The sequence below is a fragment of the Orcinus orca genome, chromosome 10 (assembly GCF_937001465.1).
Source record: "Orcinus orca chromosome 10, mOrcOrc1.1, whole genome shotgun sequence".
NCBI classification, from domain to species: domain Eukaryota; kingdom Metazoa; phylum Chordata; class Mammalia; order Artiodactyla; family Delphinidae; genus Orcinus; species Orcinus orca.
The window spans coordinates 69038689-69058488 of NC_064568.1; the positions used below are offsets into that span (position 1 = coordinate 69038689).

General features: G+C 43.3%; 2 protein-coding genes across 2 annotated transcripts in view; both read right to left on the minus strand.

The window, feature by feature from the left end:
* Positions 1–870: 870 nt before the first annotated feature.
* TMEM217B (transmembrane protein 217B) overlaps positions 871–19800 on the minus strand; it is a 29156-nt gene continuing 10226 nt past the window's right edge. Inside the window, exon 2 of the mRNA XM_012532204.3 lies at positions 871–1777. Within this exon, the coding sequence (XP_012387658.1) occupies positions 1196–1750 (555 nt within the window). The 5' untranslated portion in view covers positions 1751–1777 and the 3' untranslated portion in view covers positions 871–1195. The remainder of the gene's footprint in view (positions 1778–19800) is intronic.
* On the minus strand, positions 11819–12675 carry TMEM217 (transmembrane protein 217). The gene has a single exon (XM_004267801.2). It carries the CDS (start codon positions 12527–12529, stop codon positions 11927–11929), a length of 603 nt encoding a protein of 200 aa, XP_004267849.2. The 5' UTR covers positions 12530–12675; the 3' UTR covers positions 11819–11926.

Below are 19800 nucleotides of genomic sequence, written 5' to 3' on the forward strand. Positions count from 1 at the left end.
CTAAAAAAAAAAAAAAAAAAAAATGCTGGGGATGCTACTGACATCTAGTGGGTAGAGGCCAGGGATGCTGCTAGACATCCTACAATGCACAGGACAGCCCCCTATGAGACAGAATTATCCAGTCCAAAATGTCAATAGTGCTTGAGTTGAGAAATCTTGGAACTTTTTAAAAATTTTATTATTTATTTATACATTTATTTATTTTATTTATTTATTTTTGGCTGCACTGGGTCTTCGTTGCTGGGTGCGGGCTTTCTCTAGTTGCGGTGAGCGGGGGCTGCTCTTCATTGTGGTGCACGGGCTTCTCATTGCGGTGGCTTCTCCTGTTGCGGAGCACGGGCTCTAGGCGTGTAGGCTCGGTAGTTGTGGCTCGCCGGCTGTAGAGCACAGGCTCAGTAGTTGTGGCGCACGGGCTTAGTTGCTCCACGGCATGTGGGATCTTCCTGGACCAGGGCTCGAACCCGTGTCCCCTGCATTGGCAGGCAGATTCTTAACCACTGTGCCACCAGGGAAGCCTGGAACTTTCTTAAATGGGGATTCTTCTTGCCGTGTTATGAACCAACATGAGGAACTGCTTTCTGAACATTATGAGGAAAGCAGAGTGATGCATGAAGTTGGAAAGGGGGTCTACAGTTATATGCAGGGGTAAAATGAGGCTCCAGATTACCGTGCTCTGCGACATGGTAGCCACAAGCCAGCCACGTGTGGCTATTGAAACTGAAAGTAATTAAAACCAAATAAAATTTTAAATTTGATTCCTAGATTGTAATAGCCATGTCCCAAGTGCTCAGTAGCCACATGTGGCTAGTGGACAGCACAGATGTAGAACTGTTCCATCAGCGCAGAAATTTCTATCAAATAGCGCTGCTCATAAAGGATTCAGCAGAACCAGGCATCAGTGGGCAATCCACAAGAGAAAAGTGCAGAGAGGAGGGTACAATGAGAGACAACAGGATACAGCAATGAGATGGTTAAGTAAGCACAAGGGCGGTCTATAATTAAATGCCAAAACAAGTCACAAATACACATGTATAATAACTGATCCACGCAACCCTCCCTCCCCCAAGGGTCATTCTTAAGTGCATAAAACTCGAGAAGCCGGAAAAGGCAAGGAGAATCAGCAGAAGGCAGGCAGGGAAGGGCGAGCCACCGCTGGGGAGTGCTGTCCCTCTCTCTCCCTTCTTCCTGGCACAGTTTAGTTTAACTTGTGGGACAAGGTTCCCAGCCCGACAGGTGACCACGAGTCAACTGTACCGACAGAGGAGCGTTTGCGGCGGCCTGTCTTGCTTAAAGCCTTGAGGTCCTTGTAAAGGGAGTACGCATACTTGGTGACGAAGGACAGACAGAAGAAGTGCAGGATCATTCGGGAGACCTGGAAAATCAAGTGCAAGTACCTCAGCTCCTTGAACTGCTCTTTGATGGTCCCGTTGGTGAGCAGGACCACGGAGAAGCTGAGGAGCTCATAGGTGATGATCCACATGGTGTAACACAGCAGCCCCACGTAGTTGCTGATGTGGATGCAATAGAGGAACAAGGAGCTGACCATGAGGGTGATGGTGGATAGGCAGATGTTGATGTGCTTCTTGTAGGTCGTGACCCAAGAGACTAGCTCAGACTTTGTCTCCTTGTAGATGCTGAAGTTGTCCTCGTAGCCGATGTATGCAACCTCGTTCACTTCAAAGATGAGGAACTGGATGGTGTTGAGGATACAGAAGATGCCCATCATGAAGGAGAACTTCTTGTCATTCATTTTATACTTGTTTTACCGGAGCATCGGCTGCAGAAAAGAAAAAAATTGTGGAGTTACCTGACAAGAGGGCAGTGGCTAGCCCAGGACAAATCCTCAAGCCACTAGATGTAAATGGAAGAGCTAAGAGTAATAAGGGTATATAGACAGACAATGGGCTGGAAGTCAAGGGACACGGGCTCTGACGCTGCTCTGGCCTCACTAGCTACAGGTGAGCACATCACTGGGAAGTGAGGGCATCACTGGCTTGGAATAATCTTCAGGTAGCTCTGCTCTTCCAGCAGCAGCCATGCTTTAAGGTGTACTCCTGTTGGTGTCAGGCTTGTGGGAATTAGGAAGTTCCTGTATCTGGAATAATGGTAGAGTCAGTTCTGGGCTCCTACTGGGATATTCGTTTCTCCGAAGAAACACATTTTCTCAGAAAACTAGCATGGCTTCTCAAGGGCCTAGAATCATCCCTGACCTTCCCCTCGGCCCCCTTTTCTTCCCTTCCAAGCCCTTAAAAATGTAATTTCCCTGAGTTATTCCCTGGGTCTGACCCAGAATTGTCCCAAGTCACAGGATTCAGCCAGCAGTGAATGGAATGGGAGAAGGTTTACGGATCCAAGGCTGACTATCTCGTTTGCCCAGGGTGAAGGTGCCACAACGATAAGCCAGGTCGTTCAGGCGAAAATCTAGCAGGCCGACCCCCAGCTGCAACCTAGGTTAGACCTGAACTCTAGCGGCTGGCTCCAGCCAGGGTGGAGCTGCCTAGCTCCCGCGTAGACCTGTTGAAGGTATTTATGGCGGAGGGCCCAAGGCTGTGGTAGGGCAGGCCCTGGAGCAATCGTCCCTCCCAGATCCTATTGCCTTCTTACTGGCTCCCAGTTGGGAGAATTCCAGAGCAAAGCTGCCTCCTCTTCATTCCCCACACTGGCCAGCTACCACTGTGAGGGCAGAGAGAGGGGCAAGAGTCACACACGAGGGGAACGCGTGCAGGCCTCTGGCTGATGTGTTTCCGATGAGGGACAACCAGTTGGAAGCTCGGCATGGTTTCCTTCTAAGGTCGCTGGACAGGGCTCCTCTTCAGTCCTGTCAGAGCACAGACAGGCTGCCATCCGCCTCCCTCCAGCCTTCTCCTCGCTCACTCTATCAATCCCAAATATTCTTTTTTTTTTTGTCAGTAGCAATTGTTTTATTGCTGTGATAAAATATACATAACATAAATCTTACCATTTTAACCCTTTTTCAGTGTACCATTCAGTGGCGTTAAGTACATTCATACTGTTGTGCGAGCATCACCACCCCCACCTCAACTTTTTCATATTCTCCAAGAAAGAACTCTGTACTCATCAGACACTAATTCTTCCTCCCTCATCTCCCGCCAGCCCCTGTTAATTCTACTTTCTGTCTCTATAAATCTGACTACCTCTAAGTACCCCATATAAATTGAATCATACAGTATTTGTCTTTTTGTGTCTGGCTTACTTCACAGCATAATATTTTCTTTTCTTTTTTTAGGTTTAAAAAAAGTTTTATTGGCGTATAGTTGACTTACAATGTTGTGTTAGTTTCTGCTGTACAGAAAAGTACATCATTTAGACAGATATCCACTCTTTTTTAGATTCTGTTCCCATATAGATCATTACAGAGTATCGAGTAGAGTTCCCTGTGCTATACAGTAGGTCCTTATGAGTTATCTATTTTATGTATAGTAGCATGTATATGTCAATCCCAATCTCCCAGTTTATCCTTTCCCCCACCAGCACAGTATGTTCAAGGTTCAGCCCAAATAGTTTTACACCTTATTCCCCACCAACCTCCCAACTGTGTGTGACTCCACAGTTCAGTCCTTGAGACACAGACCTCTCACTGCACCCCAGGCCCTGAAGGGTCCCATGTCGGGTGGGAGAGGCAGTGTGCTGGCTGGTGGATAGCTGCGCCGATACTTCCCTGTCCGCATCAACTAAACCTCATCCCTACTCACAGAGCAGCTTCCAGAGCATTTAAGAAAAATCTTTCTTGCTCCTGTGGGGGCCATGCGTCAGAAAGGGGGCAAACGTGGATGCAAGCAGAGAAGTTGAGAGGCTGTTGAAAGAAATGGGGTGAAGAGGGATGTGGGGTTGTGTGTTTGGACCCTGGGGCTATGCGAGAAGGAGTCTGGAATGAGCACCTGGGTGGAGGGTGGCCCATGCACTGAGCTGGAGAGCATGGAGGAAGGAATTATTTTTCCTTATTATGGGGGTGGGGATGATGATGAGGACATTTTTGGGAAATGGTGGGTTTGAATTCCCCTGGGACATCCAAATAGACATGTCGACCATGAAGTCACCTCCATCAACCTGGAACTCAGAGGGAATCTGAGCATTTGTTTTTGAAATATAACTTGGCTGGATATAGGATTTTTGATTAACAGTGGTTCAGGGGGAGCACTTTGAATATGCTATTCTCCCACTACCCTCTGGCTTCCATTGTTTCTGCTGAGAAATCAGCTGTTAATCTTATTGGGATTCCCTTATTAAGTGACGAGTGACTTATTTCCCATGCTGTTTTCAAGGTTTTCTTCTTGACGTTGACTTGAGCATTTTTACTGTGCAGTGTCTGCTTGTGGATCTCTTTGATTTATCCTGACTGAAATTCATTGAGTTTCCTGGATGTGTAGGTTAATCTTTTTCAATAAACTTGGGAAGTTTTCAGCCATTTTTTTTCTTAAAATATTTTTTCAGTTCCTTTCTCTCTCTCCTCTTCTTCCAATACTCCCATTATGCATATGTTGGTTGGTATGCTTAATAATGTCCCACATTTCTGTGAGGCTCTGTTTACTTTTCTTCACCTCTTTTTCTCTCTGTTCAGAAAAACAGATTGCATAATCTCTACCACTTATCTTCACTAATTATTCCCTCTGCCACTTCACACCTACTGCTGAGCTTCTCTAGTGAGTTTTTCATTTCAGTTATTGTACTTTTAAACTCCAGAATTTCCATTTGGTTCTTTTTTTATAACTTCTATCTCTTTATTGATATTCTCTATTTGATGTGAAATTGCCATTGTATTTTCCTTTACTTTTTAAAATTATGGTGGGACTTCCCTGGTGGCTCAGTGGTTAAGAATCTGCCTGCCAATACAGGGGACACAGGTTCGATCCCTGGTCCAGGAAGATCCCACATGCCGTGGAGCAACTCAGCCTGTGTGCCACAACTACTGAGCCTGTGCTCTAGAGCCCATAAGCCACAACTACTGAGCTTGTGTGCCACAACTACTGAAGCCCACGCACCCTAGAGCCCACACACCACAACTACTGAGACCACGAGCCACAACTACTGAAGCCCAAGCTCTCTAGGGCCCATGTGCCACAACTACTGAGCCTGCATGCTGCAACTACTGAAGCCCACATGCCTAGAGCCCGTGCTCTGCAACAAGAGAAGCCACCACAATGAGAAGCCCATGCACCACAATGAAGAGTAGCCCCCACTCACTGCAACTAGAGAAAGCCCACATGCAGCAATGAAGACCCAATGCAGCCAAAAATAAATTAAAAATTAGTTTGTATTCTGTACCCTGGTGCCAAATAGTAATACAGAGACAGAATTTCAGAGGAAAGAGAAAGAGTAGCTTTATTTCTTTGCCAGGCAAAGAGGGAACACAGTAGGCTAGGCCTCAAAAACTGTGCCCCTTCCCTGGGGAATAGGGAGAGGTCTTATAGACAGGGCTTGTGGTGGGGGGTAGGTGATAAGGATCAAGGCAGTGATGGGCTTGCATTCTTCTGATGGGTTGATGGTGAGGTAAGTAGGGGTCAGCATCATCAACCTTCAGTTTTCAACTCCTCTGGGGTCCACATGCTTGTGGGCAGCATACCATCATTAATTGTTACCTTCTCCCACCTGGAGGGGGTTTCAGTATCTGAAAAACAGCTCGAAGATATCTTTGTGTGACCTTATCCCAAGGCTGCACTATTGTTTCTCTTGACTGTTTGTTTCTCCCTTGTCTGGCATCCCCTCCCTTTCCTAAATAACAACTGCTTGAATCTGTCCGTTGGAAGTCGGGGAAGGTAATGGAGGTTGAATGAAGGCTATTTCCAGTAATCAAAGAAATGGGGGACACAGAAAGGCTTTGTGCCCAGGAGCCCCACAGGGCCCTGCTCAGTGTCACTGGCTGGATTATTTTAGTAAATTACATTCTTCCCCCCACCCCACCCCCTCACCACCCAACACCCACATGTGAAGCCTCTGATGTTGCTTCTCATAGAGGTGCAGCTTAGGATATGCCCACAGTGATTCTAGGATAACAGTGGTTTTGCCAGAACTCTTCCCCCTCTTTCTTTGACCACACCCAGCTGTTAAGGCCTACTAATTGCCCTATTGTTTTCAGTACTGACATGGGGCATAAATTGCGCTATAGACCATCCAATCAAATTCAGTCTCCTCTGAAGTAATATTTCCAGAAGTCAGTGTTTGATGTTTGTTCTGACCCCAGGAGGGCTTCTTCCAATTGTTTCTTTCCCCACTTCTCTCTTGAAAACTAGCTAGCCTACAGTTTAGCCTGAATCTTCCTGTGTGATCTACACATCTCTCAGTTGCCTTTTGCCACAACTGTCACTATTTAGAACACCTTTAGGCTTGAACTTCTTGCTCTGTTGTAAAGAAAACCAGTTCCTTTGGGGGAGAGATTGCAAATATCTGTTTTATGGCTTACTTCTCCCCTGCCTCAGCCAAAACCTCTGGTCCACGGCTCTGGCATTGGGGGAGGGGACAACTGTATGCTTCTGTCTTAGTGATACTCCTGCTTTAGGAGCTGAGTGCTCTGTGGGAAAGGGAAGACCGTAGTCTGGGGTCTTCCTGGCTTGCCTCTCCTGTCATTGGAACCACTACCTTACAACCTGGGGCAAGGGCAATTGGGGCCCCAATATTCTCAGTGGTGCCACACCTAAGGTAATGCCTCCATCCCATGAGTAGGGACTAGGCATCAGAAGGGAGCCCCCACCTCTTAGCCTCAGCAACAGGTACCTGGGACACAAGGTGAGAAATGCCAATGTCTGGCTCCTCCTGGGAAGAAAACCCTGACTGGGGGGATAAGGGAAAGGGAGCCCTGTGTTCTTGGCTGCACCAGTCTGGAGTAGAGTTTCTACCTGGCTGAGCTGGGAGAGGGGCAGAAAGAAGTGGTTTTGAAACCGTGTAACTCAGATTGGGAGTTGAACCCATGCCCTTTTTTTTTTTTTTTTTTTGCTTTACACGGGCCTCTCACTGTTGTGGCCTCTCCCGCTGCGGAGCACAGGCTCCAGACGCGCAGGTCCAGCGGCCATGGCTCACGGGCCCAGCCTCTCCGCGGCATGTGGGATCTTCCCGAACCGGGGCACGAACCTGTGTCCCCTGCATCGGCAGGCGGACTCCCAACCACTGCGCCACCAGGGAAGCCCCCATGGTCTTTTAACTGAGATCACACCTGGTCTCAAGACATAATGAAGTTCAGGGACCTCCCTGGTAGAGCAGTGGTTAAGAAACCACCTTCCAATGCAGGGTACATGGGTTCGAGCCCTGGTCCACGAAGATCCCACATGCCTTGGAGCAACTAAGCCCATGCGCCACAACTACTGAGCCTGCGCTCTAGAGCCTGTGAGCCACAACTACTGAGCCCATGTGCCACAACTACTGAAGCCTGTGCACCTAGAGTTCCGCAACAAGAGAAGCCACTGCAATGAAAAGCCCACCCACCGCAACAAAGAGTAGCCCCTGCCCACTGCAATTAGACAAAGCCCACATACAGCAATGAAGACCCAACACAGCCAAAAATAAATAAATAAAATAAAATAAATAAATTTATATATTAAAAAAAAGATGACAATATTGGGCTTCCCTGGTGGCGCAGTGGTTAAGAATCCGCCTGTCAGTGCAGGGGACACAGTTCGTTCCCTGGTGCAGGAAGATCCCACATGCTGCAGAGCAACTAGGCCCGTGTGCCACAACTACTGAGCCTGCGCTCTAGAGCCTGTGAGCCACAACTACTGAAGCCCACGTGCCTAAAGCCCGTGCTCTGCAGCAAGAGAAGCCACCGCAATGAGAAACCCGCACACCACAACAAAGAGTAGCCCGCACTCGCCGCAACTAGAGAAAGACTGTGCGCAGCAATGAAGACTGAACGCAGCCAAAAATAAATAAAATAAAATAAATACATTTATTAAAAAAAAAAAGATGACAATACTACCTAAAGCGATATTCAATGTAATCCCTATCAAAGTCCAACAGGATTTTTTTTAAGAAATAGAAAAATCCATCCTAAAATTCATATAAGATCTCAAGGGACCCCCAATGACCAAAACAATCTCAAAAAAGATGAACAAAGTTGAGGGTCTCACACTTCCTGGTTTCAAAATGTGTCACAAAGCTATATTAATCAAACAGTGTGAATGTCTGGCATAAAGGCAGACATACAGACCAATAGGATAGAATAGAGAGCCCATAAATAAACTGTTGTATATATGGTGTTATGGACAAAATTATGTCCCCCACCCCAAAATCGATATGTCGAAGCCCTAACCCCCAATGTGACTGTATTTGAAGAGACGGCCTTTAGGGAGGTCATAAAACTTAAATGTTGTCATAAGGGTGGGGTTCTAACCCAGTAAGATTGGTATCCTTATAAAAGACGAAGAGATACCAGAGAGCTCACTCTGTCTCCCAACCTGTGTACAGAAGAAAGACCATACGATGACACAGAGAGAAGGTGGATATCTTCAAGCCAGGAAGAGAACTCTCACCAGAAACTGAATTTGCTGGCACCTTGATCATGTATCTCTAGCCTCTGTTTTTTAAGCCACCCAGTCTATGGCATTTTGTTATGGTAGCTTGAGCAGACTAATACATATGGTCAAATGATTTTCAGCAGGGTGACTAGACCATTCAATGGGGAAAAGGACAGTCCTTCCAACAAATGGTATTGGGAAAACTGGATATCCACACACAAAAGAAGGAAGTTAGACCCTTACCTTACACCATATACAAAAATTAACTCAAAATGAGTCAAAGGCCTAAATCTAAGAGTTAAAACTATGAAACTAAGGGGAAAGCTTCATGAAATTGGATTTGGCAATGATATCTTGAATATGACACCAAAAGCATAGGGGAAAAAAGGAAAAAAAAATAAATTGGACCACACGAAAATGAAAAACTTCCATGCATAAAAGGACACATCAAGGGACTTCCCTGGTGGTCTAGTGGGTAAGACTCTGCGCTCCCAATGCAGGGGGCCTGGGTTCGATGCCTGGTCGGGGAACTAGATCTCGCATGCATGCTGCAACTAAGAGTTCACATGCCACAACTAAGAAGCCCACATGCCGCAACTAAGAGCCCACATGCTCCAACCAAAGATCCTGCATGCCGCAATGAAGATCCAGCATCCTGCAACTAAGACCCTTTGCAGCCAAAATAAATAAATAAATAAATTTTAAAAAAGGACACATCAATAGAGTGGAAAGGCAACCCATAGAACAGGAGAAATTATTTGCTAATCAAATATGTGATAAATAAGAATGTATAAAGAACTTCTATAACCCAACAACAGCAACACAAATAACCTGATTAAACATGGGCAAAGGACTTCAGTGGACATTTCTCCAAAGAAGATATACAAGGACCAATAAACACATGAAAAGATGCTCAACATCACTAAACATTAGGGAAATGCAAATTAAAAACAGAGTGAGATACCACCTCATACCCATTAGGATGGTTACTATAAAAAAACCAAAATAATAAGTGCTGGGGAGGTTGTGGAGAAATTAGAATCTTTGTGCACTGTTGGTGGAATGTAAAATAGTACCTCTGTGGAGGAAAACAGTATGACAGTTCCTCTAAAAATTAAAAATAGAATTACCATATTATCCAGCAACTCCACTTCTGAGTATATACCCACCAGAAGAATAGAAAGCAGAGATTCAAACAGATACTTGTACACCAATGTTCACAGCAGCACTAGTCACAATAGCCAAAAGTTGGAAACTACCCAAATGCCCGTCAATGAATGAATGGATAAATAAAATGTGGTGTATTCATATAATGGAGTATTACCCAACCTTAAAAAGGAAGAAAATTCTGACCCATGCTACAACACGGATGAAACTTGAGGACAACCATAGTCACAGCAGCATTATTCACAATACCCAAAAGGTAGAGGCAACCTAAATGTCCATCAACAGATGAATGGAATATATATTATATATATATTCCTATATATATATTATATATATAATATGCATATTCATATATATATAATGGAATACTACTCGGCCATAAAAAATAATGAAATTTTGTCATTTGCAGCAACATGGATGGAACTGGAGGGTATTATGCTTAGTGAAATCAGACAGAGAAAGACAAATACTGTATGTTTTCACTTATATATGGAATCTAAAAAATAAGACAAACTAGTGAATAAAACAAAAAAATGGGCGAAAGATTTGAACAGACACCTTACCAAAAAAGATATAAGAATGCTAAATAAGCACATGAAAAGATGCTCAACATCATTTGTTATTAAAGAAATGAAAGTTAAAACCACAATGAGATGCCACTATATACTCTCTCTCTCTCTCTATCTGTATATATATATATATATATATGTATATATATATACATATATATATATTAGAATGGCTAAAATGAAAAATGTATTGTCTATACGAAGTACTGGCAAGGATGTGAAGGAACTGGAATTCTCATACACTGGGAGTATAAAATGGTACATCCCCTCTGGAAAAAAGTTTGCTAGTATCTTAAAAAGTAAAAATGGTATTTACTCAAGATAAATGAAATCATAAATCCACACAAAGCCTTGTACACAATTGCTTATAGTGTTCTTATTCATAATTGCCCCAAACTACAAACCACTCTATGTCTTTCAGTGGGCAAATGGATGAACAATCTGTGGTACATTCATGCCATGGCATACTACTCAGCAATAAAGAATGAACTATCAATATACATAATGACATGGGTGAATCTTTAAGGTCTTAGGCTGAGCAAAAGAAGCCAGGCCAAAAAAAAAAAAGTAAAGATTATATACTGTATGATGCCATTTATGTAAAATTCTAGAAAATGCAAACTAATATATAGGGACAGCAAATCAGTGCCTTGTGATGGTGGGGGTGTGTGGTGCAAGAAGGGGCAGGAGACAGGGATTAGCAGGAAACTTTTGGGGGTGATACATGTGTTCACCAATTCAATTACAGTGATGGTTTCACTGGGATATACTAGTGTCAAAACTCATCAAATTATATTCTTTAAACATGTGCTGTTTACTGTATGTCAATTATACCTCAAGAAAGCTATTAAGTAAACAGACACTTAACATAATGTCTTATGTTTGAAGTAGAGGTTTGCTTGGTTTGTCTTCCATTCTGGTTTAAACTGCTTCTGACAATTTCTGAACCTGAATTCAAAGTGAAGTTTGTTGTTATGTGATAGTGTGTAATCTTGTACTGTCTTATGTGGTTGGCTAATTGATTCATAAACATGATTTCGTTTCTCCCACTAAACTGAAAAGTCCTCAAGGCCAGGCCTCATATTTTATACTTTTCTGTATCCTCCTGCAGTGTCCAGCACTGACAGAAAAGTTTAACAAATACCTTTTGATTAACCACAAGTGTCTTTTGTGCTCCTTGAAAAATGTGGGGGGTGGGGAGTCAAGACAGAAAATGAAGTATGATTTTTCTCTATTTTTATTCTTTCACTTATCTGGAATATAGTATAGAGGACATGGGGGGAAAACCATAACACAAAGCGACCTCAAGGCCCCAACACTATTCTTTGCGCTACGACACTCAGATATAAATACAGGTTTGCCTGTCGCTGGGTTAAATCAGAGAGCTGTGGGTTGAAGGCTGATGAAGATATACCAAGATGAAAGGATTGCCAGACTGCAATTCAGTTTGATTTCATTCCTCACCCTCTTCGTTTTGACCAATAAGGAGGTAATGACAAGACAAGGAAAGAGGAACTCACAGAGTGCTTGATAATAACAGTGTCCTTTAACTAAACATCCTTAAGGAGCAGCGTGTTCCAGTTGTGACTATAATCACTTTTCTCTCCGTATCCCCCCAAAAGAGTGACAGTAGAGTCTCTGCTTGCTGAAAAGTGAAAGAGATGGAAACTGAACTACCATGAGAACCTGGGAGATCTGCCTATCACGGAAAAGGGCCAACGTCGTTCACTATAGTGGCCGGTGGGTAAAGTGTATTATCTTTGATTTCCGCCGTGGGAATTCACTGCCTATAGAAATACGTCTGTTGTAGGAAATGATATTGCCCTGGCTTTGATTTTCGTAGATCATGTAGGCATAGGTGATGACAAAGTACATCCAAAAACAGTGCACCAATATACGGGACACCAAACCAAACCAGCGCATGATTCTGACCTCTCCAATGTTAGAATCATCATTGGTAAGCGTTTGTACTACAATGTTTACAGTTTCATAGAAAAAGATCCAGATGATGTAGATCACCAGGCCCTTGTACATACGGGCATATACTGAGTATAGGAGCAAGAAGCAGATGATGATGGTGATGAAAGATAGGAAGAAGACGATAGTCAAACTCCAGCAGATCATGAACTGTTTTATCAGGATACTTGTACTCTTGGTCTGTGGGGTAAGCTCAGTGCAATTGCTTCTCCTTAAGTACTTCTGTTCGAAGATGAGGTACAAGTCGATGGCCATGATGGTAAAGACCCCTGATAACATGGAGCCCATTTTGGCAGTCATCCCACACCAGTGCTGCCGTCTCATGCTGAGACCTCCTGTGAAGACAAATAACATGGGGGAGAATTCTGATTCCTGCCAATGTGGTAAATTACCAGGGTTTCTGCCTCCTTCCCCAAATTCACTTGGAGAAACAATGGAGAGAAATACGGAAACCAGGCAATAACAGCTTTAAGAAAGGCAGAAGACTGTTTAAAATTAATTGGGAGTGTGAGTGGGGAGGAGGGAGATGAAGTCTGGGCCTTGGTGGCAGTGAGCAGATAAATTGGAGAAGTGGCTCTCAATGCCAGCTTCACATTACAGTCACTGAAAGTCAGCACCCCACACCAATTAGAACATTCTCTGGGTAGGACCCAGGTATCAGTATTTTTAAAAACCTCCCTGTGATTTTCATATGTAGGCAGTATTGAAAAACACTGAATAGAAAAACTTAGTTTACATATTTTTAAAATTTATTTATTTATTTTTGGCTGTAGGCTTCTCTAGTTGAGGCACGTGGGCTTAGCTGCAGTACGTGGGATCTTAGTTCCCAGACCTGGGCCCCCTGCATTGGGAGCGTGGAGTCTTAACCACTGGACTGCCAGGGAAGTCCCAGAAAAAGTTAGTTTAAATTATGCTCTTATCTCTTCCAGCATTGCTTTGGGCAACCATTGCTGCCCCCTGATGGGGAAAATTGGCCGCATTATCCAGACATTGAGTACAGGTATCACAGGAAAAAAATCAGGGTAGCGCAATAGCCCTGCTGGGGTGAGTTGATGAAGACAATTAGGCTTTGAGCAATCACTCCTCCACTACATACCAAAACTTAAGGAATACAATGAAAGGCGTACTTTAAGGGAAATTTAGAAACTTGAATAGAATAGCCTTATCATGGAAAAAGAAAAGGCAATAATGAACTAAGCATTCAACCCAAGAAGGGGGAAAGAAAACAACCAAGGATAAGAACAAAAAACAAAGGAGGGAGAAAATATATAAAAGAACAGAAATCAATAAAAAGGAAGAAAAGATAAAGCAGAGGGTCTTCTGATTGCTAAGGTTATTGGGGCCAACTTGCTGCCAAAAAAAAACCCCAACAACTAAAAACTGCTGTATAAAATAGTTTTAAAATATTCTTGAAAGCACAGAAGAGATGACAAGATAAGAGGTAGGAGACCAAAGACTATAGGAATTCAGGAATTGGGACAGGTAAGCAAACATGAAAGTCAAATTTGCTCTGAGGGTATTTGCCAATCTGGGCAAACTTGAATTTCATTATGAGAACTCTGTAGGGTAAGGAGGAATGAAATTAAAGCTCAGCGTCCACCAAGGTGGGGAGTCTATTTTTTTAAATTAATTAATTAATTAATTTAGGCTGTGTTGTGTCTTCATTGCCGTGTGTGGGCTTTCTCTAGTTGCGGCAAGTGGGGGCCGCTCTTCGTTGCGGTGCACAGGCTTCTCATTGTGGTGGCTTCCCTTGTTGCGGAGCACAGGCTCTAGAGTGCAGGCTCAGTAGTTGTGGTTCACGGGCTTAGTTGCTCCACAGCATGTGGGATCTTCCTGGACCAGGGATTGAACCCATATCCCCTGCGTTGGCAGGCAGATTCCCAACCACTGAGCCACCAGGGAAGTCCTGGTGGGGAGTCTATTAGAAGGCCTTCCCTGTATTAGTCATGGCCACAAAGGTCTATGATTAGAGTAAAGGGGAATCAGAAGTAAACTTACCCCCACATCTTGTCCCAAGAGACTCCAAGGAAAGTGAACTTAGTACTACACTGAACATATGCGGGGGCTGCGGGGGGCAGGGGGAACTCTCCTTGAGACTTTGTAACCATAACTAACATTTTTATAGATTTGTAGCCCAAATTACATGAAGTATTCAAAAAAACTTTTAAGTCTAGTTTAAAGTAGTCCTAAACTGAAGTGTCTCTAAGTGCCTGGCAGAAGCAAACTCAGGCCTTCTCTGGAAGGATACATCTTTGTGCTGGTCCTCAAAGTATCACCATCAGTAATTTTTCAGGGACAATGACTAGTACATAGTGAAAAATAACTGAGCATACAAGGAACAAGGCACTGTGAGAACCAGCAGAAATAACAGAACTGCAAAAATACCACATTATTAAACAATTATGATTAGGACATTTTTTTGAATTATTTAAAATTTTTATTTTATTTTTAATTTTGGTAAAATACATGTAAAAAAACCTACCATCTTACCCATTTTAAAGTATAAAATTTTATACTTACAATAGTCATCCTAGTGGCTAACAATGAGGACATTAGAATTAGAGAAGTTAGTTAATTTATTTTGTCTAAAGCTGTACATCTGGTCAGTAGCAAAATCAGGATTTGAACTCACACCTGCCTGGCTCTAAAACCAGTCTTAACACTCAACCCACTTGTGCCTTATCTGCCTCAGAGATTTGTGAGCTCAGAGACTCTATTTATCCCACAGCTCCTAACAGAGGGCCTTGACTAGAAAAGAGCCTTGATTAGAGCAGACCCTTTACGAGCTTCCTTCTCCTTATTCTTTTTTTTTTTTAATATTTATTTATTTATTTGGCTGCATTGGGTCTTTGTCGCTGCATGCAGGTTTTCTCTAGTTGCGGCAAGCGGGGGCTACTCTTTGTTGCAGTGCGCAGGCTTCTCATTGCGGTGGCTTCTCTTGTTGCAGAGCACGGGCTCTAAGCGCACGGGCTTCAGTAGCTGTGGCGCACAGGCTCAATAGTTGTGGCTCGTGGGCTCTAGAGCACAGGCCCAGCAGTTGTGGCACATGGGCCTAGTTGCTCCGCGGCATGTGGGATCTTCCTGGACCAGGGCTCGAACCCGTGTGCCCTGCGTTGGCAGGCGGATTTCCAACCACTGCTCCACCAGGGAAGTCCCTCCTTCTGCTTATTCTTAAATGTTAGTCTTCCTCGGTGTGCAAACCAAGACGCTCTTCTTACTTTATACTCACTTCCTAGGTAACGTCACTTATTCCCGTGGTTCAGTTGCCATCTACACACTGACGACTCCCAAGTCCAGTCCAGTCTTCTACTTGGAGATCCAAACTGGCACACTAAACTCTTCTGCCTCCATTTGGGAACTGTCTTTGGACTGCTCAAGCTCAATATGTTCCAAACTGAGCTTACAGTTTCTCCCACCCCACCCTCACCTGCTGCTACGACCTTCTGATATTTCAGTAAATATCAGCATCCACCTGCCCATTTCCCCATGTACCTGCCTTTCTGTCATCCCCTACATTGAAAAACACTATGTTCCATTTACCCTCCCTCCCACATATCTCTCGAATCAGTTATTGTTTTTCCCATCTCCACTGCCACCACCATAGCCCAATCACCACCATGTCTCCTCTGTGATTAACACTACTTATGCGGTTGTAGTCTTGATATAATCATGCATGGTGACCCAGCCATGTTGGGAGTTTGTGAGGAAAGGCAGTGCTTATGTGTGTATGGGATAAGAAGTCCTCACTATCATGATGGGAAGTCAATAGATAATGTCTAAAAATGATTAATCAAGAACTAGCAGTATAAGTATGTAATTTAGAGATAAAGAGGTACATAGGAGGGGAAATAGAAGAATTGATGTGGTTGCCTGTGGGAAGTATGACTAGGGGTGAGGGGAGTACAGAGGACTGAAGTTTTTATTATAAGCCTTTAAGTATTATTACTACACTTATATAATTTTAATAAAAATAAATTTATGAAAATATAGTTGTTCCATGAATTCCTAATAAATCCAGATCATTAAATAAATCCCACTGGCTCCCTTTTGGCTGGTGTAACTTTAATACAATATGTTCGTAGCCCCAGAAATGGTTTGCTGGCCTCATGGGAGCAAGGTTTGCTGGATAACTCTGTGGTAGTCTGAACCAAGAGCTAAAAATGTTACCATGGAAAGTAGTTGGTGATAGTGCAAAGTCTTTTCTGTTTAATTAATTAATTAATTAATTTTTGGCTGTGTTGGGTCTTTGCTGCTGCGCGTGAGCTTTCTCTAGTTGCAGCAAGAGGGGGCTACACTTCGTTGAAGTGCGCGGGCTTCTCATTGCGGTGGCTTCTCTTGTTGCGGAGCATGGGCTCTAGGCACGCAGGCTTCAGTAGTTGCGGCACGTGGGCTCTGTAGTTGTGGCACGTGGGCTCCGTAGTTGTGGCACACGGGCTTAGTTGCTCTGAGGCACGTGGGATCTTCCCGGACCAGGGATTGAGCCCGTGTCCCCTGCATTGGCAGGCAGATTCTTAACCACTGCACCACCAGGGAAGTCTGTCTTTTCTGTTTATTTATGAAATTTTCTGAAAACGATACATCATTTCAACTACTACACAACTAGAAGAGATTCTGATTCTATCTTTGAATAGTTACAACATTTTAAATGGTTTTTAAGTTAAAGATATCTCTATGTAGATTTTTAAATAAACTATACTAGAAAAATAAAAAAATTAATATAACAGAATATTGTAAAAGAAAGAGTTGATTTTTATCCTTCCACTTCACTTTAACATCATACTTTTTGAACTCAGTAGAAGTGTGTAATGTTTATTTTTTAGTTATTTATTTTTTTAGTTTGTTTGTTTGTTTTTGCGGTACATGGGCCTCTCACTGTTGTGGCCTCTCCCATTGCGGAGCACAGGCTCCGGATGCGCAGGCTCAGCGGCCATGGCTCACGGGCCTAGCCGCTCCAAGGCACGTGGGATCTTCCCAGACCGGGGCATGAACCCGTGTCGCCTGCATCGGCAGGTGGACTCTCAACCACTGCGCCACCAGGGAAGCCCTTTGTTTTGTTTTTTTGACCACACTGTGCGGGCTTGCGAGATCTTAGTTCCCCACCGACCAGGAATTGAACCCAGCCCCTCAGCAGTGAAAGCGCAGAGTCCTAACCACTGGACTGTCAGGGAATTCCCTGTTTTGTTTTTTTGGAAGCTCTGCCCTACCAGGTTCAACCTCAGGGGTAGGGAGGTTCAACCCTGGGGGAGTGAGTTAATTAGTCATGTTCTGAGCCAACCACGGTATCCTGAAAAGGCAAGGGAAGAAATAGATCGTAGACAATGTAAGGGAGGCATCAATATTAAAACAGCTTCAAATCACATGAAGCTATTAGCAAACCTGGATGTGACAAAGTTAGTCCAGTTAATAACCAGAAAAAAAAATGTAATAGGTACTTTTACACTGAGAATATAATAGGTACTTCAGTAAAGAATGGTTTGAGGATGAATAAACTGCTACATATTCACACAATGGGATGTTAAACAGTCATCAAAATGAATGACTGTAGCAACACACAATTGGAATGAATCTTAGTAATGTAATAGTAAGTAAAAAAAGTACCAAAAGAAGATACAGAGTTAAAAACAACTATAGATATATATTATACACACACACACAATTTTTAGACTGTATATATAGAAGCAATAAAACTATATAAGGAAAGCAAAGGAATGATGAACTTAGGACTCTAAATTACGATCACCTTGGGCCAGGGGAAGGAAGTGAAATGGGTTGGGCAGCTCATATACTCAGATCTGAATTACTGACAAGATCCTAATTTTATTTTGGGTAGAGGATTTGAGGGTACATATTACTTTATTAAAAATAACTAGTATTTTAAAAGTAATTAAAAGAGCTATGCATGGATCAGTGAGGAATATGTCATGCACCAAGGATTATGATGTCTAATTGTGAGCATATGAAGAACAATAAAAAACACTAAAACAAAACATGGATAATAACAGCATTTACCTTGTAAAGTTGCTGTGAGGATTAAACAAGTTAATATATTTAAAACACTCAGAACAATGCTTGGAACATGGTAAGCACTGTACTATGTAGGAGTTTTTGCTATCATCATTTTTGCTTTATGCCAAGGGGTAACCACTATTTATTATGCATATAAAACTACTATTGCGAATTCCTTGGCAGTCCAGTAGTTATGAAACAGGAGAGAAGGGTGCAGGGCACAACCTTTAAAAGAATGACATAGCCCAAGGGTTCGAAGTAAACTGATTAGAACCAAATAGGTCCAAGATGACAAGTTGAATTCCACTAGACCTTAAGCCTCAATATACGCTCATTGTAACACATCAGCAAGCTAAATGACACACCCACAGGTGCCATGACAGTTCCAAGGCCAACCATAAAGGTCAAAAGTGGGCAGTGACCCAATTTATGGAAATCCCCACCTCTTCCCCAAAATAGCTGGAATACCCCTCCCACTCATTAGCCTATGAAATTACCCACCCCTATAAAAACTGACAACCCCACATCCTGGGTCCGCTTTCGCCTTCTGAGATGGCCCACACTCTGTCTGTGGAGTGTGTTTCTCTCTAAATAAATCCGCTTCTAACCTGTCACTTTGTCTCTCACTGAATTCTTTTGGCGATGAGACATCAAGAACCTGAATTTCATTAAGTCCTAAAACCAAGTGTGTGATCTCAGTTAGAAGACTGTGGAGGGCTTCCCTGGTGGCGCAGTGGTTAAGAATCTGCCTGCCAATGCAGGGGACATGGGTTCAAGGCCCGGTCTGGGAGATCCCACATGCCACGGAGCAACTAAGCCTGTGCACCACAAGTACTGAGCCTGTGCTCTAGAGCCCACGAGCCACAACTACTGAAGCCTGCGCGCCTAGAGCCTGTGCTCCGCAACAAGAGAAGCCACCGCAATGAGAAGCCCACGTACCGCAACAAAGAGTAGCCCCTGCTCACAACAACTAGAGAAAGCCTGCATGCAGCAACGAAGACCCAATGCAGGCCAAGATAAATAAATTTATTTAAAAAAAAATGAAAATGAATACTTTGCATATATGAGCTCTTAGAGACACATCTTCTACAGTCTCTTGTAAAAAAATCTATCGACTTAAATAAAAAAGCTACTGAGATAATTTATAACCTCTTCTTACTCCCTTTCCTTTGGCTTTGTACACCACAGAATCAGTTCGTACCATAATTGGACACTCTAATGCAAGAAAGCAGTATTTCATTTTATTTTATTTCATTTTATTTTATTTTATTTTATTTTATTTTATATTTCCACATGTCTTGTGGGATCTTAGTTCCCCAGCCAGGGATTGAAACTGTAACCCCTGCAGTGGAAGCACAGAGTCCTAACCACTGGACCGCCAGGGAGGAATTCCTTATTTTTAAAAAATAATATCAAATCGGACTCAGTTTTCTTCCTCAAGGAGTCAGGGAGAAACTCTATCTCAATCAGTTTTTTTTGTTGTTTGTTTTCACTCCCCTCTCTCCTTGCTGGAGTCACATAGAACTCCCAAGTTCATCCAATCCTGGAAACTCAAGGAAGGGCTCTAGACTTCAGGCGGGTGTGGCTGCCCACTGTGAGAGGCTTGATGTCCTAGCCTC